The sequence below is a fragment of the Oculina patagonica genome, chromosome 6, assembly GCF_052425735.1.
Source record: "Oculina patagonica isolate OP01 chromosome 6, crgOcupat, whole genome shotgun sequence".
Taxonomy (NCBI): domain Eukaryota; kingdom Metazoa; phylum Cnidaria; class Anthozoa; order Scleractinia; family Oculinidae; genus Oculina; species Oculina patagonica.
In genome coordinates, this window is record NC_135763.1 from 30,952,393 (window position 1) to 30,979,139 (window position 26,747).

Sequence of the window (26,747 nt, forward strand, 5' to 3'; positions counted from 1 at the left end):
TTACTTACTTACTTACTTTCTTACAGGCCAATTATTTTGTAGTTGTAAATATTTGCATAACTACTTTTATATCATCCTGTATGTAATTTGAGAGTGACTGTTATATAAAGATTGATACCAAATAATTAATGTCACATGGCTCTGTATTGTAGAGCTACTAATTCAAGTAGTTCTTGACCTGTTCTAAAATTTACTCAAGCTGGTAGCTACATATATAATCTATTTTGAACCAGTTACAGTTTTCTGAAAGGGTTTCACTTTAACAAAGAAATTAATAAATTATTTGTGTCCTTGGCCAAACTTGTTTGTCCATCTGTAAATTAAAGCAAGAGACTTGTCCATGAGTTGTGCTACTACCCTTAGCTTTCTGATTAAAAGTATTGTATTTCATGAACCAAACTTTGGTCTCTGTGACTTGTCCTTTAAATTCGTTATAATTTGAATTTTGTATTTAGTCTTCTCATCATAACAGTTGCAAGAGGAATGGGGATGTTATTTTACTTTACCCTTGGTTCTAGAGGTAATTTTATTTTTTCTTGTTCCTGTTATTGGTCTGTGGCACAGCCACTAAAGTGTGACCTGTGAGTGGCAAAGCCAGTAGCCTCGTGTGAGTGGCAAAACCAGTCGAGAGGTGGCCTTCTTTTAGCGTCCATTATCTCTTTAAGCATAACTATAACAAAATTCTTGAATCTGATTGGTTCTTAGCATGCCCTATTTTTCACCAAATGGATTGGAACCTGATAACAAAGTGTCTAATAACAAGGTGTCCGATAACAAAGTTTGCGTGCTGTGCATGTGGGTGCTTTTATTTTAGTTCCTTATCGTGACTGAATACTCCTTGATATTCCTAAAACCTTCAGTTTTTAAATGGCTTTTTGTCATAGTGGAGATAAATCCTCAACAGGATTTCCTCGAAGTTTGTTAATATAATAGAACTTTGTGTCGTCCAATTCTGTCTGTAATCATACTCAAGATTAAACAAATCAGACTCCCTCCTCCAGTCGTCCGATTTTCTTAATCACTGGTATGATTACAGACCAATCTGGACTCCACTCAGACCTACTACCATTATTTATTGGGCTTTCTAGGGTCTGTAGCTGTCCTAGGTGAATATGCAAGGGGTTAGTAGGGTTGCACTGTTTAATTTAGGGGAAATCTACTTTCCCAGTGAGCCAGTAAATTTCAGTTTTCACTAATTTGCCCCAACTTAATAATTTTTTTGCTGTCACTGAGACTGAAGTGACTTCTGTTGATGCTAAATTCATATATACCCACCAGGCCATTAAACTTTTATTTTCACTTGCCCAAGAACAAAACTTAATCAGACCTGGGTATTTCCTGCCCTATAGTAAACATATCATCATCTATCTTAATTCTTGGGTGTCATGTCTGCCATGTGTCATGTCTGACATTTGGGCAATTATCCAGACTCCCATTTTCTGTTACCAATTTACAGTGCGATTAAGTATTGTTTAGATACTGAAAAATACCTATGCTATCCCCCCACTAAAGGGATGACCCAGGGGGTACTCCCTATAATGGCCTATACGGAGGCTCTGCCTGAAAGACTGAGGTACCTTTTTAAGGCTTCAGGTATGAAAGAGTAGGAAATTCTGTCATTAAGATATTTAAAAAGGCCTTTAAATTAAATATTTCAAACAGATGCAACTTATGGCTGTATCGTTAATGTCGTGTCGTGTAGGTATATGAAAGGGGTACATTTTTTCAATAAAAGGTATACGAAAGGGGTGCCTTTTTTGTCAAAATCAGGTATATAAAAGGGTAAGGGGTGGGGGGGTTTTGAGTGCCCCCCGGGAGGGATGGGAGGTCTCAAAGACCTCAAAATTTGAACCAATGCATTAAACTTAATTAGAAATTCCAGAGGATGGGGGTTGACAGGGTCATAAGGCAAATGTGGGGGAGGGGATATGCATATTTTTTGGAACTACACATTGAAAAGAAATTCTTGTGAAACCTTTTTTGTTATTTCAAGTTTCATATTTAAAACTTGTGAGAAAATACTCATATCCCTTTAGTTCTTAAAATACATTCTTTAGTTCTTTATGCATGAAAATGGTATTTGTAGACAGTGGCTTTGCTTCTCCATCAAGGTAGATCCAATATTCTCCTTTTCCTGGACTGTCTTCAATATCTTCAAACTGTTTATCCTGCCTGCATTACCTCCCTAAACATGGTTACATTACATGCTAACTCTCCTTTAAGCTTTCCATTACCATTGGAGTGAGCTGTACAAGAAAAAAAATTAATTGATTAAACAAAATAAGGGGGCTTCTATTTGTTATAATAAAGAATTTCACTTACTGTTACATAGGAGTAATCAGCTAATGTTTAACTTTCTGTCTAAACATCATCATTCATACTATACATCTAGAAAATAAATAATAAATGTAACTTGGAGCAGCATTTGTATTTTTGGGTTGCATATAGGATGGGATCCCAGGGGGTACTTGGGACTTCAAGTGATGGGGATGATCGAATGGGGGAAAAAATCAAGACCCCAAAAAATCCCTAGGGCTTCCAATACAAACCAAAAAATCCCTAGATCAAAAAAAATTTGACCCCTCAAAAATCAACAGCAAAACACATTGTTTGTACTTTATTTGCAAAACTCACCACAAATCGCCAGATTGTTTTTAATACCCTAAAAACATCCATACTTTAATTAAAAAAATATTTGCCAAATTTTCTTACCCAAAAAATCCTGGAATTGAAAATTTGAAACCCAAAAAAATCAGGTAAAGTCTGCTTCGAGCCTAGTGGCCCATACAGGCCGGAGCTTATCCCGGTTTCCGTAGCATTAAGCGACTAAAAGTATTGCTACTCCCCCCTGGATGATATGCTGGTCCATCGCAGGGTTACCCCCCAGCAGTAAATTCGCCGGTACCCATTTATACACCTGGGTGGAGAGAGGCACTGTGAGAGTAAAGTGTCTTGCCCAAGAACACAACGCAGCGCCCCGGCCAGGCCTCGAACCCGGCCGTTCAACTTGGGGGCGAGCGTGCTAACCATTAGGCCACCGCGCCTCCCAGATAGGTAGTTGGGGGAGGCAATCATATTTTGCCTTGCTAGCCTGCATTTTTTGCCCCCCCCCCCCCCCCACCCCAACTACCGTGAGCAAGGAGGTTGAAGCAGGGAACCTGGCCCTCCCTCACCTTCATTCTTTTTTCTTTCTAACTGGAACTTTTTTAGTCAAGGCTAACAATATATCTTATAATTTTTTTTGCCAGCCCCATAATCCCAAATCAATCATGACAATTAATTTATTCATGTATGTTTTTATGCATTTATATCAGAAGTTCCTGTTTATATTAATTTATTTTTTGGTTGTCTTTTAATATTATGTTTTTATTATCTTTCACACCTAAATGCCCCCAGACTGGTCAAAAATTAATTCTTATTCCACAATTAATAAAACTGTAATTAACCTTGAGCAACAGATCTGAAGGATAGGATTTTTTTTTAAAATCTTACAAGAAGATATGATTAAATTCGGCCCCCAGGTGAAAGAAATGATAAAACTATTTATTATATTTTTTTATAATTAGCCGCAGTTAAGATAAAACAATGGATGACCACATACAGGTACCGATAGTACAGTTGTATATGACATGTATTGTAGTACAGTCCATTGAAACAAATAATGTTCATTACAAAATGTGAGAAATAGAGTACCAACCTTCAGGATGAACGCAGGTGTTAAGTTGTCTATTCTCCTGATCATGCATGAACACGTGCACACTCGTTTATAGAACAAAAACGCCTCCAGTGATACCGACCTCTCAACTTCAAGGCCTGTGATACGACATTCCCGCTATAGCCACTACAAACTAAAACCACTAGTAATTCATCCATAGCTTAGTCAACAGAATAGGCTATTTTACTTAACGTTTTCCGTGCATTAATTATTGATGGGTCCAAAAGTTGGAACGACTCGTGTTTTGTGAGTGTGAAATTATCCGCCATGACACAGCGCTTCGCTCTCCACAGGTCTCCGTCACTTTCCATCAAACTTCCCTTAAACTGCATCTTTAGTCAAAATCTTTTCTACAATGGTCAAAGCAATTAATCTGCAACCTGTCTCCGTTCCACAGTACAAAATCACAAGAACTGTCAGTTCAGAAACACGAAGAAAACACGCCTGCTACAAACTTCTTTTCGACGTCTTGCAGAGATGACTCGCTCGAAATTTTATCTTCAAGGCCTGTGATACGACGTTCCCGCCATAGCCACTCCAAACTACAACCACCAGTGTTTGATCCGTGGTCTTGTTAACAGAATAGGCTATTTAAATCATCACTTTAACTACATTCGTAATTGCTAGATCCAAAAGTTGGCAGGTCAATTATTTGGAGTAAGCGTAATTTCCCGCCATGACACAAAAGTACGCCGTCGTTATTTGCCATCAATTTTGTAGTAAAGCTATTTCTTTTTATATCTGCATCTGTCCACAAATATTCGAAGCAATGTCCATACAACCTCCCTCGACTGCATGGACCAAAATTATACGAGGCTGTCCACTCCAAAAAAACGAAACAAACACGTCTACTTGAAAATTATTTTCGACGATTTGTGGAGACGCGGTGCTCGACATCTTTGCCCATTTTTGACCGGATGTGACGTCAAATTTTCGACGATGATGGTAACACGAAAAATCCGCGAGTCTTTGGCCCCCCTGGATCTCTTTTTAGATCCTACGTTAGCAGTATATTTTGCGGTCCATTACGTACAGTGGAACCCCGTTAATATGGCCACCAAGGGGACGTGCCAAAATGTCGGGGTGTCCGTATTAAGCGGGCTATCAGATAAAAAGTCACGAACACGTGTTTTATCGACACAGACATTTTTACGGCAACAAAACGTAGTTTAATTGGAATAGAGCAGTTTTCAATTGAGTGTCGTAAAACCAAAACCAAAACCAAAAGCAAAGTTATTACTCTAGCCAATCACAAAGAACACAGACAATTCAGTGAACCAATCAAAACTCGAAGCAAATACATGTAGCTGGCACGAAGCGCGGGAAAACGTGCGCGAGCGAGTCACGATTGGTTTTGGTTTTACTTCTGATTGGCTGAGAAAGTGGCGCGATAGTTTTAAACCAATCACTAAGTATAGCAATGCAAAACCAAAGCAAACGCAATTAACTTTCGACACTGAAGTGAAAACTGCTCTATGGTAACCTATTAAACGCTTATTATTAGCTCATTATTATCTACTCATGCTCTTCCACTGAAATTATTTTACTGTTCTTGAAACTCGACAGTGGAGTCATTTGAAAAAGTCTGCGACTTCACTTTACACAGGGAATAAAGCAGATTTTTTCTGTACTGTAACTGTTAACACTAAGGAAACCTTTAGTTTCGCTCATTCACTGCAGCGAAGGACCAAGAAAGTGATAATTTTGAATAAGCAAAGCAGGCAGAAAACGTTATGAAAAGGAGAAGTGCAGTACAAGGGTCTACAAGGGTCAAAAATCGGAAGAAAGAACTGATCACAGGGTCGTAACCAGGTATATTTTTTCATCGCTGATCCCAAATCCCCAAAATGTGGCAACATTTGATCCCTGATTCGATTCTGATCCCATCTGATTGGCCGATCCGGATCCCATGACTTGTGACCCGGGATCCTGGGTTCATGATCCCGATCTCCCGATCCCAAGGCTGTGATCCCTGATCCCATATACCTGGTTACGACCCTGTGATCAAACATACCACGCTATTTTGAAACTGTTTTATGATTAAGTAGTTTGTCATTTTTTGACCGGGGTACAAATGTCTCCAATTAGCACAATCTTGACAATGAAAATAGACAGTGCTCATATAAACAGTGTCCGTAAAGCGGGTTGACAATGTATAAGAGTTTGTCACTCGGGGCACCGAAAAGTGTCCATTGTCCGTAATAAGTAGGATGATGACGTCACATCACGTGACAATTATATCATGATATGATTTCCGATCCAGATGTTTCTTAGCAACCAAATTGCTTCTTATTTCTTACTTTTTCTAGATCTAGCAACGGTTACTTAACCCCATTCAGACCGGCTTTTTGGATATTGGGGGCGGATTCCGCCCCCCTCCTCAGTTTTGGCTTCGTTGAATAAGTCCAATTAGCCATGTTCTAAACGAGCAGGGGACTGGGCACGAACATATTTTCTCATCGGTACAAACATCCAATATCGATTGAATTGAAAAATGGGGCATGCCATCTGAAAGAGCATCCAAAAATTAGTAAACTCACCAAATTTGACGGTTATTGGTTTAAACCCAAAGGCATGGTATACTTGGTATGGATTGGAGGGACAGGCGTCCTCCAATCCATACTAAGCTCTCTTATTTTAAAAGTGTACCATGCCTTTGCGTTTAGACCAATAACCATCAAATTCGGTAAATTTACTAATTTTTCGATGCTCTTTTAGATGACGTGCCCCATTTTCAATTCAATCGATATTGAATATTCGTACCAAGAAAAAATATTTTCGTACCCAGTCCCCTGCTCGTTTAGAACATGGCCAATAGTCCATTTCCGAGTTCTCGCATTTTAGAGATCTGGTGCCGAAATCGACTCATGAGATCGAGGCTAAGTGCATTGCATTCCATCCAACATGGAGGCTTCGAGTGAAAAAACAACATGCAGTGAAAATTTCTCGAAATTAAAGGTCGATGAGTTGAAAAATTATTTGCGAGAGAGAGGTATACAATTAAGCGATGGTAGCAAAGGAAAACGGAAAGCTGAACGTGGCCATCACGAAACAACCTGAAGCCAAGAAGACTTTTGAACGAACAAAGATTTTCAGGTGAATAATCTTCTTTACCTACCAAATAATTGTAAAGGTCTCGGAACGTGAACTCTGGAATTTTCGAGAAGTTGTGGGTCCAAGCGCTCAAAGTTTAAGGGTCTGGCAACTTCCCTTCACTTGTTTGCAATTTGTCCTCCAGTAGCTTTGTGCGGTCTTCGGCAGAATCATCCAGTTTCCTCTGCTTCATTGCCGCTGCTTTCTGGCATAAATCAAGCAATTCAGCTTTCCGTTTTCCTTTGCCACCATCGCTTAATTGAATACCTCTCTCTCGCAAATAATTTTTCAATTTATCGACCTTTACTTTCGAGGAATCTTCACTGCATGTTGTTTTTTTACTCGAAGCCTCCATGTTGGATGGGATGCAATGCACTTAGCCTCGATCTCATGAGACGATTTCGGCACCAGATCTCTAAAATGCGAGAACTCGGAAATGGGCTATTAGGTTGAACAATTCCGTCTGATTGTTGCTGAAGACCTCTTTATGCAGATAACTGAATGAAAATATTTTAAATAAGACTAATTTTTGATAAACATTTGACAATAAAAATAAGCGACAGTAAGACACAACGTTTCGATGTCATCCTGACATCATTTTCAAGTGACAAATAAAATAACGGTTCAACAGTGTTATATATGCGGTTAGAGGTGTGATGTTTCATTAACATATTTGTTTTAAACAAATAGTTTCGCGCGGATAGAATCCGATTGCGTGTTCAGGCTAGGTTTATTCTTTCTAATAAACAACATTTCGTAAATCAAGCAGTCCAGTTTTCCGCTGCATTTCTTTAGGACGGAAAAATTACTGGTAAGGTCGCCGATGTTATTAAGGCCGTGATCGTTCTTTAAATGCTTCCCGATTGCGGAGAACCTATGTTCATCAATACGTTGGTGTAGGTGCCGGCTGGTATAGCCGACATAATCTGCATCGCACAGATCACATTGGTAATTGTACACAACGCATTGTTGATTTATTAAAGGTGGTTTTGGTTCACGCATCTTGAGATCGTCACCGATTTTGCGACTCTTGAATACTGGTTGAAGAGTGTGATCGATTTTCTTGCTCAGGTCAGATAGTTGTTTTTTGACTCCGTCGGCCGACGTTTGATCTTTAAAAGGTAATACCACTCGGTGAATGATATCCTTGTTGTTAGGTACTTCAGCTGGCACGAGAGGATCTTTGGTCATCACTGAGGTGACAAAGTGAGAAATGGTTGAGTTAATTAGGCTTGCAGGGTACTTGAGGTTCGTAAACATCAGCTTCAGGCGATCACATTCAGTCACGAAAGACTCCCATGTAGATGACAGATGAAAAGCACGGTTTACCATGGTTTTTATGAGCGACTTCTTGTACCTTTTGTCGACATGGCTTTGGTGATAGAGCAGCAGGCCGGTATTTGTTGGCTTCCGGTAAACACTGGTTTCCAGTTGGTGACCTTTCTTAAGTATTTCCATACCAACAAATGGTAACTTGTTGTCAGAAGCTAGCTCCATTGTGAATTGTATGGATGGGTGACAGTTGTTAAGTGTTGTTAAAAAGGCTCCTGCTGCTGGCACATCTTTCATCGTGGCAAGCGTGTCGTCGACATATCGCCTGTAAAACTCTGGGAGCTTGTTGTCATGTTCTAATTTCTCTTCGATGGAGCAGAGAAATGCATTCGCCATAAGGGGTCCCAAAGGTGAGCCCATTGCCACTCCGTCAGTCTGTTCGTAAAGCTTGCCATCGAACTGGAACAATTGGTTCTTAGTTGCTACTTCAAGAAGTTGAATCAGATCAGGCTGAGTGATGTTCATCTTGTGGGTTTCGTTAAACCAGTTGTCTACGAACGCCTTTTCAGCGATTATTTCGATGGTTTCTTGAAGTGGTACATTGGTAAACAAAGATGTGACATCATAAGATACCAATACGTCGTTCTCGTCGACTTTTCGGTTTTGAATCTCTTCTGCAAAAGCGAACGTATCAGAAATCGTGTAGCGATTAACTGACAGCGGCTTCAGTTTTTCATCGAGCCACTTGGCGAGGGCATAGTTGTAGGTACCCGTGGCAGACAGGATTGGTCTCATTGATAACTTCTCTTTGTGTGTCTTTGGCAGACCATAAAGGTGGGCAAGGCGTGAGCCTTTCAGACAAACGGAATCGGCAATCTCCTTTGGCAGAATCTTACGAACCACAGAATCGAGGTGCTTCTCCTTTTCCAAAAGGGGGTGGTAATGTTTCGGTGGCCGGCCTTTCATCTTTGGTCTCTGCAAGCTGACAGGAGCGAATTTAGATGTGTCATTTATAGATGCTTGACTCAAAAGGCTAACATAATCGGATTTGTTCATAACGACTACACCGGTACCCTTGTCTGGCTTCGTGACGACGATGTTATCTAGTTGTTTCAGCTGCTTTATGGCCCTTTGCAGTGTTTTCGGTGGCTTCGGTGATTTGCACTCGATGTAATTAAGTGCAATCGATCGGAGGGTGGCTGCGGTTAACTCTTTCTTGTCATCAGATAGAGTGCGCTCCAGTTTCCAGTACAATTTCTCGAAACTAGCTTGTACATCAATGGCGGATATTCGTTGTGGCAAGGAAAACTTTAAACCTCGGCAAAGAATGAGCTTTTGGAAAAAGGATAGTTTGTGTGATGAAATGTTCTGGATGTGTTTGTCGACATCGTGATCCTTGTTTAACAGCCTCATGATCTTGTTTGTGTGTTTAGACATGACAATTTCGTAGTGTTTCTTCCGGAGGTTTACCATAGCTCTTACGATGCACATGTATTGAAGCGGCGAGCATTTTTGTCGAATTTCGTCGTAGATCGCGTTGATCTCGTCTTTCAAAGATACCTTCTGCTTGAATTTCGATCTGAGTTCCTCTTTGATGACATTGACGATGAACTCTTTTGATGACTTCGGCCATTTATTGGATTTTGTCTGATCGACCTTGGCGAACGTTGGTGTTAGTTCGAAGTTCTGGCAGAGATGAAGAAATTCAATAGCCCCATCGCATTTAACCTGTTTCTTGCTACAATCCTCAAGTCGCCTGAAGAAATGTAGCTTGTTGTCGCGTTTCAAAATTCGAATAAGACTAAATTTTGATAAACATTTGACAATAAAAATAAGCGACAGTAAGACACAACGTTTCGATGTCATCCTGACATCATTTTCAAGTGACAAATAAAATAACGGTTCAACAGTGTTATATATGCGGTTAGAGGTGTGATGTTTCATTAACATATTTGTTTTAAACAAATAGTTTCGCGCGGATAGAATCCGATTGCGTGTTCAGGCTAGGTTTATTCTTTCTAATAAACAACATTTCGTAAATCAAGCAGTCCAGTTTTCCGCTGCATTTCTTTAGGACGGAAAAATTACTGGTAAGGTCGCCGATGTTATTAAGGCCGTGATCGTTCTTTAAATGCTTCCCGATTGCGGAGAACCTATGTTCATCAATACGTTGGTGTAGGTGCCGGCTGGTATAGCCGACATAATCTGCATCGCACAGATCACATTGGTAATTGTACACAACGCATTGTTGATTTATTAAAGGTGGTTTTGGTTCACGCATCTTGAGATCTTCACCGATTTTGCGACTCTTGAATACTGGTTGAAGAGTGTGATCGATTTTCTTGCTCAGGTCAGATAGTTGTTTTTTGACTCCGTCGGCGTCGTTTGGAAAACAAACGTTGCCGGAATTCTTCCAATTTGCGAAGCACTGCATGTTACTAAACGGCGTAAATTTTAATATTTGATTCGTGCGTGAATATTAATGTATTGATGCTTAATAAATTAGAGAATTTTAAATAGATACTGAATAAATTTCCTTTGTTTTAAGCTCACGATATCTGTCGTACAAAACGTCAGAACTCGCGACAAAACCGTATAAGATCTTAACAAGTGTTTCGGATTGCAGAAGCTGAATGATAAAATACAATGATAAAAAATGCAAATAAAATTGAGCAGTTGGATTACAAATGTCTTGTTTTGTGCCTTGGTATGAAGGGTCGCTGAGTATTTCCTGGTATTTCTACTTGTTGTTTTTGTTTTGACTGCTTTGTGGGATTCTGCTACCCTGGCGAGTGGTCTACATTAACAGAAATTTTATTTTGCGATCACAAAGGAGCTATTGGACGTGCTTTTGATTCGTTTTACAAGAAGTTCAGTATTAAGGACATTTGCTCGTCAAAATAAAAAAATTCACAATAACTTCGCCAGCTAAGGCCCTGTCCACACTGACCTGGGTAAATTTGAAAACGCATCTTTTTTCTCCGGAAAGGCCAACCAAACACATTGAAACGGCGTTTTCCGTCCTCGAAAACGCAGCTTTACGCTCTCCAAAGAAGAGAAATATGAAAACGCATTAAGTGGATTTCCACTGACGCGTAATTTTTTACGTGCGTGAAAAAATTTAGAGACAATGTGTCAATATATGAACGACTTGTCGTTCTTTTGTCCTTCACTTTCTCCTAAAAAACTTAAAAGGGGATAGAGCGAGCAATAATTACAAGGAAGTATTTTCTTCCAGTAGCTTTACGTCTTTCATTCGGCTTTCAAAATGACAACGCACAACAGTTTTGCCGCCATGAAAACCCTCCTTTCCCGTCAGGTTGTCTTGAGACTCCCTTCCCCCTCCCCCAGAGTCTGTACGGACGCTCGTTCGTTCTCTAGCTCGTACGGTCGCGTGAAAACCAATTTTTTTTCAGCTTGAAGGGTTTACTAATTTGCCTTACCCATGGTGCTCCGCTTGCGCGCTTCGCTCGCTGGAGCTCTGCTATAAGACGCAAAACAAGTTCTACAGTCGCCCTGCGCAGTTTCTAACAACACATTATAGTCAGAAAAGTTATATCTTTCTTTATAACTATAACTAAATATCAGGGGGAGGGGGGGGGGGGGACTTCCTTTGTTGCACGACTCAAAAATGCGCCGTAGTGGTGCTGCGCAACCGAGTGGGCGCAGTAGCTATCGAATGGTTGTCAAGGACGTAGTGAATAGCTTGACGAAGCTCGCAAAGTTCGCATGTTTTCGTCTTGACCGTGCACAAAATACTAGCTATTTGCATTTTGTTTGCTCCTTTGAAGTTTGGTGGACATCAAGACAACAAACAGTGATAACGGTGGCCAGTCTGTCAAAAGTAATTATACTAATTTAAAATATCTGCAATGATTCTGGCATGATTTACCATTTTGTTTGGTTGTTAAATGTCAACGGTGACAAATTTTTCGCTTGTTATTCCACGCCGCCAAAACATTCTCAGTAAAGTAAAACATCAGAGTTAACTTAACCCTACTGTACTACTCTTTTGAACAATAGATACTATAATTCATGTTTACAAACGTACAAGGCTTTTTTGATAAGGCTTCATTCCTGTTTGATTTTCTTAATGCCACTTAAAAGTTCAGAGATGCTGAAGCAATTATCATCTTCCTTGATTGTCTGTTGCCTGTCTGCATGTTCCTTTTCATGAGCCTTAAAAGCTTCATCATGCACGATGATGCCACACTGGTCGTATACAAATTGCCTTTCTCCTGTGTGTGTTATTTTATGTCTCTTAAGAGATCCTGCTTGACTAAAACACTTGCCACATTGGGAACATTCAAAGGGCTTCTCTCCTGTGTGTGTCCTTTCATGCCGCCTTAGTTCAGCTGCCTGCATAAAGTACTTGTCACACTGGTTACATTCAAAAGGCTTCTCTCCAGTGTGTGTTCTTTTATGTGTTTTTAGAGAACTTCCATGACTAAAACACTTGCCACACTGGAAACATTCAAAAGGCTTCTCTCCTGTGTGTATACTTTTATGCCGCTTTAGATACGCGGCCTGACTAAAACACTTGCCACATTGGTTACATTCATGAGGCTTCTCTCCACTGTGTGTATGTTTATGTCTTTTTAGAGATCCTGAATGATTAAAGCACTTGCCACACTGGAAACATTTAAAAGGCTTCTCTCCTGTATGTGTCCTTTCATGCTTCATTAGATTCCCTGCCTCAATAAAGCACTTGCCACACTGTTTACATTCATAAGGCTTCTCTCCTGTGTGTGTTCTCTTATGTCTCTCAAGATGTGCTGCCCGGGGATAACACTTGCCACACTGGTCACACACAAAAGGCTTCTCTCCGGTGTGTGTTCTTTTATGTTGCTTTAAATGTCCTGCTCGACCAAAACACTTGCCACACAGGTTACATGCAAAAGGCCTCTTTCCTGTATGTGTTCTTTTATGTCTACTAAGATAACTTGCCAGTTCAAAACACTTCCCACACTGGTTACATTCAAAAGGCTTCTCTCCTGTGTACGTTCTTTTAGATTCCATGCTTAATTAAAATTCTTGTCGCACTGGTTACATTGAAGAGGCTTTTCCCTCGTATGTGATCTGATTTTTTTTTCTTCCTGTCTTTTTCTTCACACTTGTTTGAAAACGTGGGAGGTGTTCCCACTTAGTTTATCCTAAAAGGTAAAGTTTATTGTAGATTTAGATTTATGTACTGTAACTTTAACTCAAAAGGTTTTAAATGACCGATGTTTCTACTCCCCCCTTTTTCCCGGATTGGATGCTAGTCCCACCACCTCGGCTATGTTACCATTGCCAGTGGCGGATCTAGGTAAGGGGAAATTAAATTTGCTGGTGCCTATTTATACACATGGATAAAGAGAGGCATTACAAGAGTAATGTTTCTTGTCCAATAACACAAACAGTGTTCCGGCCAGGGCTTGACCCCCTACCACTCAATCCACACCAGAGTCCAGCACTCTGATCCAACCATTTGTCCAACATGCCTCCCTTAATAATAACGTAGCAGGAACATCATGACACAAGAAAAAAACCCTTTTAGTTTATGTTGTTTTGTCCATGTTCTTGTGTCACTATGTCACCAGTGCGAACAAAGGGCAAAGCACAGATACTTTCTCTCCAATTTTTCTTGTGGATAGGCTACAAAGGCTGAGGTTGAGTCAGTCATATTGTTAGCTCATTATGTTATTCATGTTTTATAAGTGCCGTACACATTTTACAGAAGATATTTTACATCGGATTTGGATGCAAACCTCGTAATTTCAAATGTGTACGAATTTCAGGTCATAGTGATTTAAAATTGCTACTCATACAAGTCCTAGGATTTCATGGAAACAGTCATTTCTGGTACCATTTTCATAAAAACATGAAAACGAAAAAGTTTCCCATTGGTATATCCAACCTTACTGATCAAAATTCATACATGTAAGAAAAAAATTGATAAATAATAGGACGAAAGCAGCTTTCAACCATCTTAACAAACAAAAAATCGAAGAGATTGATAGTATTGAAGCAGGTTTTCTCCTTAACAACAAAAACATACCACTTGACTTCACCCCTAAGTGACCACCAGGCATTCCATGGGACTTTTGGTGATGAGGAGAACTTTACCATAGAATCAGTCACACAATAAATACAGATAAATACGTGTTAAGAAAACAATATCATTGATTTTGTTTTGCTAATATCATGAGAAATAGAAGCCAAAACACAGCAACAAAGTTGCTCTTAGCTCATAAAACAGCCAAACACAGATTTATTTGAAAATCGCCCTATAATGCATTACGAACTGTTAAAGAAGTGACAGGTTTCAAAATAATATCACAGCTTTTAGCCTAAATTTGTAGCCTTTTTTGTCAAGGCTGTTTTTTCCCCAGCTGTCACAAGTTTTTGATAGCCATGCATTTCATTCGAACATGATGTACATTACCCAGGCGTAGTCAATCGATAAACCGATAATCAATGACAATCATTGAGTGATATCGATTTCCAATACCACTCGATAGGAATCGATAAGCTTAAAGAAAAAAAGTTGTGAGTTTGATTGATATCAATTTTCAATGAAAATCGACAAGGAATTTTTCGGTACATTACAAATTAGTGGCCTTTTGCTCCTGGAAAACTCCAGCTATCTTACCTACTCCTCAGAAAGGCTGTATTATTTATAAAATCAGTAACTGAGTATTAAAAATGGGTTCCCATGAATTTTCACGGACCCAAAAAATACTGAGTTACTGATGGGTTCCCATGATCTCTGGGCACGGAACCAAAAATAGTTTTCCATGGGATTTGAAATCAGTCCTAGGGCTTGCAGGGCTTGTGAGAGTTCATTTGTTCCAGACTTATTTCTACAATCCTTGGAAAAAGTAAAATACAAATCGAACTAGTTTAAAATCATCTTGACCTGAAATTCGATTGAAACTTCAACATAAATCAAGATAACCAAAAATGGCGGCCATAAATAGTGCATTTAGTTTACGGTCAGTACAAAATACAAACTGCAGATTGCAGAATGCAGACTATAGTAATAATAGAAACCGAGAGCGGGCCGTCTAATTGTTTAAGCATAACCCACTGACCAATCTATTAAACTTAGAATATCGCTAGAATTGATTTATCAAAAGTTTTGATTGATAAAATTAAGCCAAAACTTAGCGTGCGAACCAAGAGCTGTCTACCAACCAATAGACGGCACCTGTGTAGCCAATCAGATTGTGCGATTATCAATAGACGGTCAGTGTGGTTATGCTAATAACTGATAACATTTCAGAAATAACTTACCGGTTGTCACGCAATCCCTTTTCCAATGTCATCTTCCTCAAAAACTCACATTACCGGAAAATGGTCTTGCTTCATTACTCGAAATGTACTTTTTAAACGAAGTTTCAAAGATCAATTCATTCTTAAACATAATTAAAGCCTTCTCAGTCTTCTCGCTTTAAGCGCGAGATTGCATAAATAGAGGATATTACATGGTTGTGCGGAGATATGAAATTTATCTTCGAGTGTTTAAATTGATATCTTACGAGTGAGCGCAGCGAACGAGTGGGATATCGATTTGAACACGAGAAGATAAATTTCATATCTCCAAGCAACCATGTAATATTCTGTTTATTGTATAAACTTACTATTTACGATGTTTTTGACAATTTTCCGAAGATTGCCGACCATTTCCCGAAGATTTCCAAGATTTGCAAAATGTTGTCCGAAGGTTTTTCAAACATTTTCCGAACTTTTCCGAAAATTTCCGAAGATTGCCGTGGAAGATCCGAAGATGTTTCGACTTAATATCGATTTACTTTGGCTCATTCAGCATTGAAACAGTGCAAACTTGCTAGAAAATGTTTCGAAATCGATATCTTCACATGTGAAAATAACATGTTATTTTCACGTGTGAAAATATAATTTTTTTCACGCGAAAGATTTCCTGGTATTTCACTGGTATAATAACATAAAATAACAACACTTGTTGCAATACGATACCGAGAAACCAGCATAAAAAACATGACCTTCCGTGCATGTGTCCGTCCTTTTTAGACCAAAATGTTTGTTTTCAAAAAGAAATGCAGACTCAAGCCAAAACGGATCCTTTATTTAGATATGATCATTGTCAATGTTCGTTTGAAGATAGAATGATTTCATTTTGTGTAGCAATTGTGTGGTCATTCATGATCCCATGCGATAAAAACACAACAAATGAAGACAAACGGACAGTCACAAAATCACGCTTCATTTTACTCATTTGTCCTCGAAAAATTGAAGCGAGAAGACCACGAAGGCTTAAATCACGTTTAAGAACGAATTGGTCTTCGCGACTTCGTTTAAAAAGTATATTTCGAGTAATGGAGCAAAATTATTCCCCGGTAATGCGGGTTTTCGTGGAGATGATATCGGAAAGGGATTACGTGACATGACTTATAAAATGAAATGTTTTCATGTATTACACGAAAAAACAGTCTTAAATGAGAGTCAGCATTTTGTCGGTCGGTATAAAACGCAGACTGCAGACTGCATACCGTGCAGACGGTGCAGACCGTGCAGACTGAGTAATTTTTTTTCTTCTTTTTTTACATTGTGTTTCACAAAACTTTTCACGAACGGTTTCCGAAGTTTGTTTGAAGTTCGCTACGAACTTTAGGGGGAATTTCATTAAGCAGTTGTCAATCAAATTACGAACTTCGAAACGAAATTGTGAATTTCACGTGCAGCGAAGTTGAAAGGTTGAGGAGTTCGCAAGTTGAGAAGAAGTTCGTCCAGTTTGTTTAATTTGGTGAAACGAAACCGTTCCCAGTACAGCAAAAAGCAATCCCAAGTCCAGTAAGGCAGGACATCAACGGACTAAAAAGCAAGGCTGCCCTGAAAATGGTTTGTGAATGTTACAACTGAGTTTTCCCAATGTCACCCGACACCCGACTAAAAATAGATTACAAGTTCTGCCGTGTGCAGTTTCGAAGGAAAAAATTTCAACAGATGAACCGGTTTACATATAAAAATACTGTTTGTGTGTGCTGTAAAAATCTTCTAAAGAGAAAAAAAACGTTTTCCTTCTTGAATACACATCATGCAGTTTGGAAAATCTGCGGAAAATCAGAACTTTTCAATTCCGTGTTGTTATTATACTTCTGTGTTTACACAACACGCAAGTCACGCCATCTGTCTGTTCGTGATAAACTCTGATCCTCTGAAATAATTTATATTTGCAAAAAAATAAGCTTTTTTTTTACTAATAATATAAACAACACTTGCTTTGGAACAATTGAAATGTGTATTTATTTACGAATTACTTATATTTTATTATTAAGGACAGTGTCAAAAATGTTGGGGGATTTCTCAAGAAAACCCTGTATTCCCAAAGCATAACTACCAACCGAAGCATTTGTTTACGTTATTAAATTGAACTAGAAACCTGAACTTAACAAATAAACTGCTATATCCGACCAGTTCGTTTTACCTATAACTTAAAATGTTCCAATGTTTACAGTGTAAAGCGCTCTCTGACAGTACAAGAAAACTCAACAAGTTGGAAGGTAAATAAAATAATCCTTGACCTTGAAGCCAACTTTAGATGATTTCCTGCCTTCCTGGACTTGAAATTTCCTTTCCTTGTACCGTGAACGGATTCATTTCACCAAATTAAACAAACTGGACAAACTTCTTCTCAACTTGCGAACTCCTCAACCTTTCAACTTCGCTGCACGTGAAATTCACAATTTCGTTTCGAAGTTCGTAATTTGATTGACAACTACTTAATGAAATTCCCCCTAAACCGTTTTGTGAAACACAATGTAAAAAAAGGAAGAAGAAAAATTACTCAGTCTGCACGGTCTGCACCGTCTGCATGGTCTGCAGTCTGCAGTGTCTGCGTTTTATACCGACCGGCATTTTGTACCCAGTCTGCAGTCTGCATTTTGTACCTAGTCTGCACACAGGTAACCAAAGCGTACTATGAGAGTTTGTATGGATGTACTAAGAAGGCTTGTATGGATTTGAAATAAAGTTGAGAAAAATATCCCTTTTTACCGGCGAAAAGTTATAATGAAACTTTAAACCTTACCTGGTGTCACGTTTTTGTATTTCTAGTGCTTTAGAAAGTCATACGCGCGATTTTCGTCTTAACCGTCTGTTGCGTACTAAAAGAAAGACAAGGTAGGAAAGCAAATTCGAAAGGCGAACGCAGGCCTCTTCGAAAAACTCGCTAAAAGTACCTCAAAACCAGACCTAACTCGATCTTTTCCCTTCACGATCCAAGAGCGATAATTATTCCATCTTTCTACATTGTATGTAATTGAATTGCATTCAAGTTGAAGTTTGGAGCCAAGAACTTCATTTGAATTCACAACTTCGGCACAAATCGGGCGCCATTACGGCCGTGAAATTCAAATGCGAGCACCTAGCTAACGGCCGAGCCTAGGGCGAGTACAAAATCCACCCCATCCGGGTGAGACAGAGGAGATCTCTTGTAAGCACCATCTCATACTCACTACAGCCACTATAAGTTAATTTTTGTAACGGCGGGTAAACCCAAACGTCAGCAACCCATTCAATCAACATTCAAATCTGTGCACCGTTCCGAACGTTACAAAAATTAACTTATAGTGGCTGTAGTGAGTATGAGATGGTGCTTACAAGAGATCTTCTCTGTCTCCCCCGGATGGGGTGGATTTTGTACTCGCCCTAGGCTCGGCCGTTAGCTAGGTGCTCGCATTTGAATTTCACGGCCGTAATGGCGCCCGATTTGTGCCGAAGTTTAACGTTGTGAATTCAAATGAAGTTCTTGGCTCCAAACTTCAACTTGAATGCAATTCAATTACATAGAAAGATGGAATAATTATCGCTCTTGGATCGTGAAGGGAAAAGATCGAGTTAGGTCTGGTTTTGAGGTACTTTTAGCGAGTTTTTCGAAGAGGCCTGCGTTCGCCTTTCGAATTTGCTTTCCTACCTTGTCTTTCTTTTAGTACGCAACAGACGGTTAAGACGAAAATCGCGCGTATGACTTTCTAAAGCCCTAGAAATACAAAAACGTGACACCAGGTAAGGTTTAAAGTTTCATTATAACTTTTCACCGGTAAAAAGATATATTTTTTCTCATCTTTATTTCAAATCCATACAAGCCTTCTTAGTACATCCATACAAACTCTCATAGTACGCTTTGGTTACCTGTGGTCTGCATTTTGTACCCGGTCTGCAGCTTGCAGTCTACATTTTGTACTGACCGATTTAGTTTATAAAAGGTCAAGTCTGACCCTCGCAGTCTGCACTGTAGCGATTTTTCTTTCTTCAACTGAGCAAAAAGAAGTCCACTATATATTCTGGTATCTAAAACCAGACCTTAAAAAGTTTTTCTTACCTTAACTGAAGCAAAACAGCCAGTGTTAATACCTGGGAACTGCAAATAATCTCCATCAAGGCATCTAGCCTGCCATTACAATGCTGCCATTGAAAACATGAACACTAGTGTCCAGTCTCCAAGAGAATTTATCTTCAAATCGTGGACTGGACTTTCGAAATTATCGAAATTATCAAAAATTATCGAAATTATCAAGTATTGTTGATGTGACTCTTTGTGTTCTCTTTTCAAGATCACAACATCCAACACGTACGCACAGCACAACGTAGCAGAGGACATGTTGCGAACAAACAAATAAATAAACAAACAAACAAATGTTATTGACCTCGCACTCATGGGTAGATCTTTTATTAGATCTCTTTGTAGATCCTACGTTGGCAATATTATCGTTTGCAGTCTTCATTACGTATTTATTTTCGCTTTGCGAGACACTATCGTCACACTTTGCCTTCTTGCTCCTCGGAATGCCTGATGTGGCAACGCGTGATTCGGGTGGCAAGTAAGTTCAAATACACAGGCTAAGTTCAAAATACGGCACTTGATTTAATACAGAGACAAGAAGCAAGGCTGACACTACGTAGAAATGAAAAAACCTTAACGGGACAACGACATGATAGAGTCCAAACTGAAAGTCAAAAATGAAAACTCTGGACAGCTGTTTCGACCTGATTGGGTATCTTCAGCAGAGTGTATGCCGATCAGGTCGAAACAGCTGTCCAGAGTTTGCATTTTTGACTTTCAGTTTGGACTCTATCATGTCGTTGTCCCGTTAAGGTTTTTTCATTTCTACGTAGTGTCAGCCTTGCTTATCTTGTCTCTGTATTTTTATTTTTGGCTGATTAGAGCTGTCGCCAGCTCCTACGTACACTAGCAGCATTTTTGTCCGCGGTCCCTTGCTTTCTATTGTCACTTGATTCAATGTACGGGTTATTGTGCGTTAAAGGTAAAGGTAAACTTTATTTATGCAGGGTGGCCCATTCAGCACAGTGGCTGGTATCCAGAGGAGCCCTGCTAAATACAATTTCTAAAAATATAAAATATCTTATAGTTTAAAATAGTTACAAAAATAGAGTTAAAAACAAACGTCTAGTAGTTGAAATAGTTATATAAAAAAGAGTTTAGAAAAATTAAACGAATTACAAGCATGAACTGATATAAAAAAATTAGATATCATAAATTAGGTGCTATAAGTAAAGTGGGCTTTGACAAGATTTTTAAAAGAGGAGAGTGATACAGCTTGTTGGATTTTAAAAGGTAGTGAAATAAAAAGGGCTGTGCCAGAAAAATTTAAAAGTACGCTTGCCACCGGGGGGGGGGGGGGGCACTCAAAAAAGTTTTATACGGGGAGGCTCCGCCCCAAGCTCTTACCCCTTACCCTTTTATATACCATTTTGACAGAAATTGTACCCCTTTCGTATACCTTTTACTGATAAAAGGTACCCCTTTCATATACCTAAAAGACGTGGCATAGCCTTAGAACAGGACGTTTTCTTGTCATGTTTGTCGTAAAGGTGAAAGCACATTGCATCTTGAACTGTTTTAGTCACGTTTTAACTGCCAACATAAAAGTAGAGGTCCACAAGTTCACGTTCAAGCATTTGGAATCGTTGTTCTCTTCAACTGGTCGGTTTGTTCCGTTTTAGCGGTCTTCTGAAGAGCGTCTTCTAATACAAAACATTGATTTTGGTTTTCTGTTGTTTTGATTATATCATATCCCGTAGAGCGCGTACCTGACGGTTGCGCTTTTTGTTTCTTGTCAGTTGCAGTGAGAAACAATAGATTTTTGACAGATGTACGGTAGTTGTTAAATAACCTCAGTGTGCAGTCTCACCGCGCGCGTGACCTAGCGCTTAATCCGATAACCAAAAAGAAGTGGGCGGAAATTCAAAAGAAGCATCTTTTGTTGAAGGCATTCCTTTTCCCTTCCTTTCTTCCCCTCCCCCTTTCTATGCCACCCCCACCCCACCCTGTTTTCACTCCTCGAATTCCCTCAATCCTCCTACTACCCCCTTCCCCTTTTTACGCCTGCTACAAAGGCTACTCATTGCTATGTTTTTACTTTACTTCCTCGAAGTGTTTTTTTTGCCTATTTAGAGCTTCCCTTGTCCCCATGGCTAACTGCGCCTGGGTCTCCAGAGATGACTATAGCATTATGCCACCAGCGATCTTAAGTTCTGTCCGAAAACAAACTACTCTACTACTCTTTTGAATTATAGACACTATAATTCATGTTTACAAACGTACAAGGGTTTTGTTGATAAGATTTCATTCCTGTTTGATTTTCTTAATGTCACTTAAAAGTTCAGAGATGCTGAAGCAATTGTCATTTTCCTTGATTGTCTGTTGCCTGTCTGCATGTTCCTTTTCATGACCCTTAAAAGCTTCATCAGGCACGATGATGCCACACTGGTCGTATACAAATGGCCTCTCTCCCGTGTGTATTTTTTTATGTTTCTTAAGAGTTCCTGCTTGATTAAAGCACTTGCCACACTGGAAACATTCAAAAGGCTTCTCTCCTGTGTGTATCCTTTTATGCCGCTTTAGATCCGCTGCCTGCATAAAGCACTTGTCACACTGGTTACATTCAAAAGGCTTCTCTCCAGTGTGTGTTCTTTTATGAGTTTTTAGAGATCCTGCGTGACTAAAACACTTGCCACACTGTAAACATTCAAATGGCTTCTCTCCTGTGTGTGTCCTTACATGCTGCATTAGATTCGTTGCCTGAATAAAGCACTTGCCACACTGGTTACATTCATAAGGCTTCTCTCCAGTGTGTGTTCTTTTATGACTTTTTAGAGATCCTGCGTGATTAAAACACTTGCCACACTGTAAACATTCAAATGGCTTCTCTCCTGTGTGTGTCCTTTCATGCTGCATTAGATTCGTTGCCTGAATAAAGCACTTGCCACACTGGTTACATTCATAAGGCTTCTCTCCCGTGTGTGTTCTTTTATGTTTCTTAAGATGTCCTGCCTGGCTAAAACACTTGCCACAGTGGTTACACACAAAAGGCTTCTCTCCTGTGTGTGTTCTTTTATGTTGCTTTAAATGTTCTGCTCGACCAAAACACTTGCCACACAGGTTACATGCAAAAGGCTTTTTTCCTGTATGTGTTCTTTTATGTCTATTAAGATAACTTGCCAGTTTAAAACACTTCCCACACTGGTTACATTCAAAAGGCTTCTCTCCTGTGTACGTTCTTTTAGATTCCATGCTTAATTAAAATTCTTGTCGCACTGGTTACATGGAAGAGGCTTTTCCTTGTATGTGATCTGATTTTTCCTGTCTTTTTCTTGCCAGGGTTTATATTTATATGACACTTGTTTGAAAACGTGGGAGGTGTTTCCACTTAGGTTATCCTAAAAAGGTAAAGTTTATTGTAGATTTAGTTTTATGTACTTTAACTTTAACTCAAAAACTGTCCTGTACCCACATATAAGGTTTTAAATGACAGATGTTTCTACTCCACCCTCTTTCCCGGATTGGATTCTAGTCCACCATGGTTTTTTTACCCACCACCTCGGCTATGTTACCATTGCCAGTGACGGATCTAGGTAAGGGGAAATTAAATTTGCTGGTGCCTATTTATACACATGGATAAAGAGAGGCATTACAAGAGTAATTTTTTTTCAACACAACAGTGTTCCGGCCAGGGCTCGACCCCCCACCCCCCAATCCCCCCAGAGCCAGCCTCTTCCAATTGTCCAACATGCCTCCCTTAATAATAACGTAGCAGGAACATCATGACACAAGAAAAAAACCCTTTAAGTTTATGTTGTTTTGTCCATGTTCTTGTGTCACTATGTCACCAGTGCGAACAAAGGGCAAAGCACAGATACTTTCTCTCCAATTTTTCTTGTGGATAGGCTACAAAGGCTGAGGTTGAGTCAGTCATATTGTTAGCTCATTATGTTATTCATGTTTTATAAGTGCCGTACACCTTTTACAGAAGATATTTTACATCGGATTTGGATGCAAACCTCGTAATTTCAAATGTGTACGAATTTCAGGTCACAGTGATTTAAAATTGCTACTCAGACAAGTCCTAGGATTTCATGGAAACAGTCATTTTTGGTACCGTGTTGTTACCATTTTCATAAAAACATGAAACCGAAAAAGTTTCCCATTGGTATATCCAACCTTACTAATCAAAATTCATACATGTAAGAAAAACATTGATAAATAATAGCAAGAAAACAGCTTCCAACCATCTTAACAAACAAAAAATCCGAAGAGATTGATAATATTGAAGCAGGTTTTCTCCTTAACAACAAAAACATACCACTTGACTTCACTCCTAAGTGACCACCAGGCATTCCATGGGACTTTTGGTGATGAGGAGAACTTTACCATAGAATCAGTCACAAAATAAATACAGATAAATACGTGTTAAGAAAACAATATCATTGATTTTGTTTTGCTAATATCATGAGAAATAGAAGCCAAAACACAGCAACAAAGTTGCTCTTAGCTCATAAAACAGCCAAACACAGATTTATTTGAAAATCGCCCTATAATGCATTACGAACTGTTGAAGAAGTGACAGGTTTCAAAATAATATCACAGCTTTTAGCCTAAATTTGTAGCCTTTTTTGTCAAGGCTGTTTTTTCCCCAGCTGTCACAAGTTTTTGATAGCCATGCATTTCATTCGAACATGATGTACATTACCCAGGCGTAGTCAATCGATAAACCGATAATCAATGACAATCATTGAGTGATATCGATTTCCAATACCACTCGATAGGAATTGATAAGCTTAAAGAAAAAAAGTTGTGAGTTCGATTGATATCAATTTTCAATGAAAATCGACAAGGAATTTTTCGGTACATTACAAATTAGTGGCCTTTTGCTCCTGGAAAACTCCAGCTATCTTACCTACTCCTCAGAAAGGCTGTATTATTTATAAAATCAGTAACTGAGTATTAAAAATGGGTTCCCATGAATTTTCACGGACCCAAAAAATACTGAGTTACTGATGGGTTCCCATAATCTCTGGGCACGGAACCAAAAATAGTTTTCCATGGGATTTGAAATCAGTCCTAGGGCTTGCAGGGCTTGTGAGAGTTCATTTGTTCCAGACTTATTACTACAATCCTTGGAAAAAGTAAAATACAAATCGAACTAGTTTAAAATCATCTTGACCTGAAATTCGATTGAAACTTCAACATACCGGTAAATCAAGATAACCAAAAATGGCGGCCATAAATAGTACATTTAGTTTACGGTCAGTACAAAATACAAACTGCAGATTGCAGAATGCAGACTATAGTAATAATAGAAACCGAGAGCGGGCCGTCTAATTGTTTAAGCATAACCCACTGACCAATCTATTAAACTTAGAATATCGCTAGAATTGATTTATCAAAGGTTTTGATTGATAAAATTAAGCCAAAACTTAGCGTGCGAACCAAGAGCTGTCTACCAACCAATAGACGGCACCTGTGTAGCCAATCAGATTGTGCGATTATCAATAGACGGTCAGTGTGGTTATGCTAATAACTGATAACATTTCAGAAATAACTTACCGGTTGTCACGTAATCCCTTTTCCAATGTCATCTTCCTCAAAAACTCACATTACCGGAAAATGGTCTTGCTTCATTACTCGAAATGTACTTTTTAAACGAAGTTTCAAAGATCAATTCATTCTTAAACATAATTAAAGCCTTCTCAGTCTTCTCGCTCTAAGCGCGAGATTGCATAAATAGAGGATATTAAATGGTTGTGCGGAGATATGAAATTTATCTTCGAGTGTTTAAATTGATATCTTATGAGTGAGCGCAGCGAACGAGTGGGATATCGATTTGAACACGAGAAGATAAATTTCATATCTCCAAGCAACCATGTAATATTCTGTTTATTGTATAAACCTACTATTTACGATGTTTTTGACAATTTTCCGAAGATTGCCGACCATTTCCCGAAGATTTCCAAGATTTGCAAAATGTTGTCCGAAGGTTTTTCAAACATTTTCCGAACTTTTCCGAAAATTTCCAAAGATTGCCGAAGATTGCCGTGGAAGATCCGAAGATGTTTCGACTTAATATCGATTTACTTTGGCTCATTCAGCATTGAAACAGTGCAAACTTGCTAGAAAATGTTTCGAAATCGATATCTTCACATGTGAAAATAACATGTTATTTTCACGTGTGAAAATATAATTTTTTTCACGCAAAAGATTTCCTGGTATTTCACTGATGTTTATATAATAACATAAAATAACAACACTTGTTGCAATACGATACCGAGAAACCAGCAAAGACACATGACCTTCCGTGCATGTGTCCGTCCTTTTTAGACCAAAATGTTTGTTTTCAAAAAGAAAAGCAGACTCAAGCCAAAACGGATCCTTTATCTAGATATGATCATTGTCAATGTTCGTTTGAAGATAGAATGATTTCATTTTGTGTAGCAATCGTGTGGTCATTCATGATCCCATGCGATAAAAACACAACAAATGAAGACAAACGGACAGTCACAAAATAACGCTTCATTTTACTCATTTGTCCTCGAAAAATTGAAGCGAGAAGACCACGAAGGCTTAAATCACGTTTAAGAACGAATTGGTCTTCGCGACTTCGTTTAAAAAGTATATTTGGAGTAATGGAGCAAAATCATTCCCCGGTAATGCGGGTTTTCGTGGAAGATGATATCGGAAAGGGATTACGTGACATGACTTATAAAATGAAATGTTTTCATGTATTACACGAAAAAACAGTCTTAAATGAGAGTCAGCATTTTGTACCCAGTCTGCAGTCTGCATTTTGTACCTAGTCTGCATTTTGTACCCGGTCTGCAGCTTGCAGTCTACATTTTGTACTGACCGATTTAGTTTATAAAAGGTCAAGTCTGACCCTCGCAGTCTGCACTGTAGCGATTTTTCTTTCTTCAACTGAGCAAAAAGAAGTCCACTATATATTCTGGTATCTAAAACCAGACCTTAAAAAGTTTTTCTTACCTTAACTGAAGCAAAACAGCCAGTGTTAATACCTGGGAACTGCAAATAATCTCCATCAAGGCATCTAGCCTGCCATTACAATGCTGCCATTGAAAACATGAACACTAGTGTCCAGTCTCCAAGAGAATTTATCTTCAAATCGTGGACTGGACTTTGGAAGTTATCGAAATTATCAAAAATTATGGAAATTATCAAGTATTGTTGATGTGACTCTTTGTGTTCTCTTTTCAAGATCACAACATCCAACACGTACGCACAGCACAACGTAGCAGAGGACATGTTGCGAACAAACAAATAAATAAACAAACAAACAAATGTTATTGACCTCGCACTCATGGGTAGATCTTTTTTCATGTTTATTAGATC

The 26,747-nt window shown here is 39.0% G+C and overlaps 3 protein-coding genes across 3 annotated transcripts in view; all 3 read right to left on the bottom strand.

Moving 5' to 3' along the window:
- LOC144658128 (ephrin type-A receptor 4-A-like) overlaps positions 1-26,747 on the bottom strand; it is a 109,965-nt gene that overhangs the window by 32,491 nt on the left and 50,727 nt on the right. The window lies entirely within an intron of this gene.
- Positions 7,322-9,704, bottom strand: LOC144658144 (uncharacterized). The gene has a single exon (XM_078518492.1). The coding sequence runs from the start codon at positions 9,569-9,571 to the stop codon at positions 7,487-7,489; it is 2,085 nt and encodes a 694-aa protein (XP_078374618.1). The 5' UTR covers positions 9,572-9,704; the 3' UTR covers positions 7,322-7,486.
- On the bottom strand, positions 10,490-26,476 carry LOC144658391 (uncharacterized). The gene is made up of 3 exons (XM_078518811.1): positions 26,382-26,476; positions 21,843-22,783; positions 10,490-13,069 (listed from the first exon to the last, which is right to left on the bottom strand). Exons 2-3 carry the CDS (start codon positions 22,635-22,637, stop codon positions 12,152-12,154), a joined length of 1,713 nt encoding a protein of 570 aa, XP_078374937.1. The 5' UTR covers positions 22,638-22,783; positions 26,382-26,476; the 3' UTR covers positions 10,490-12,151.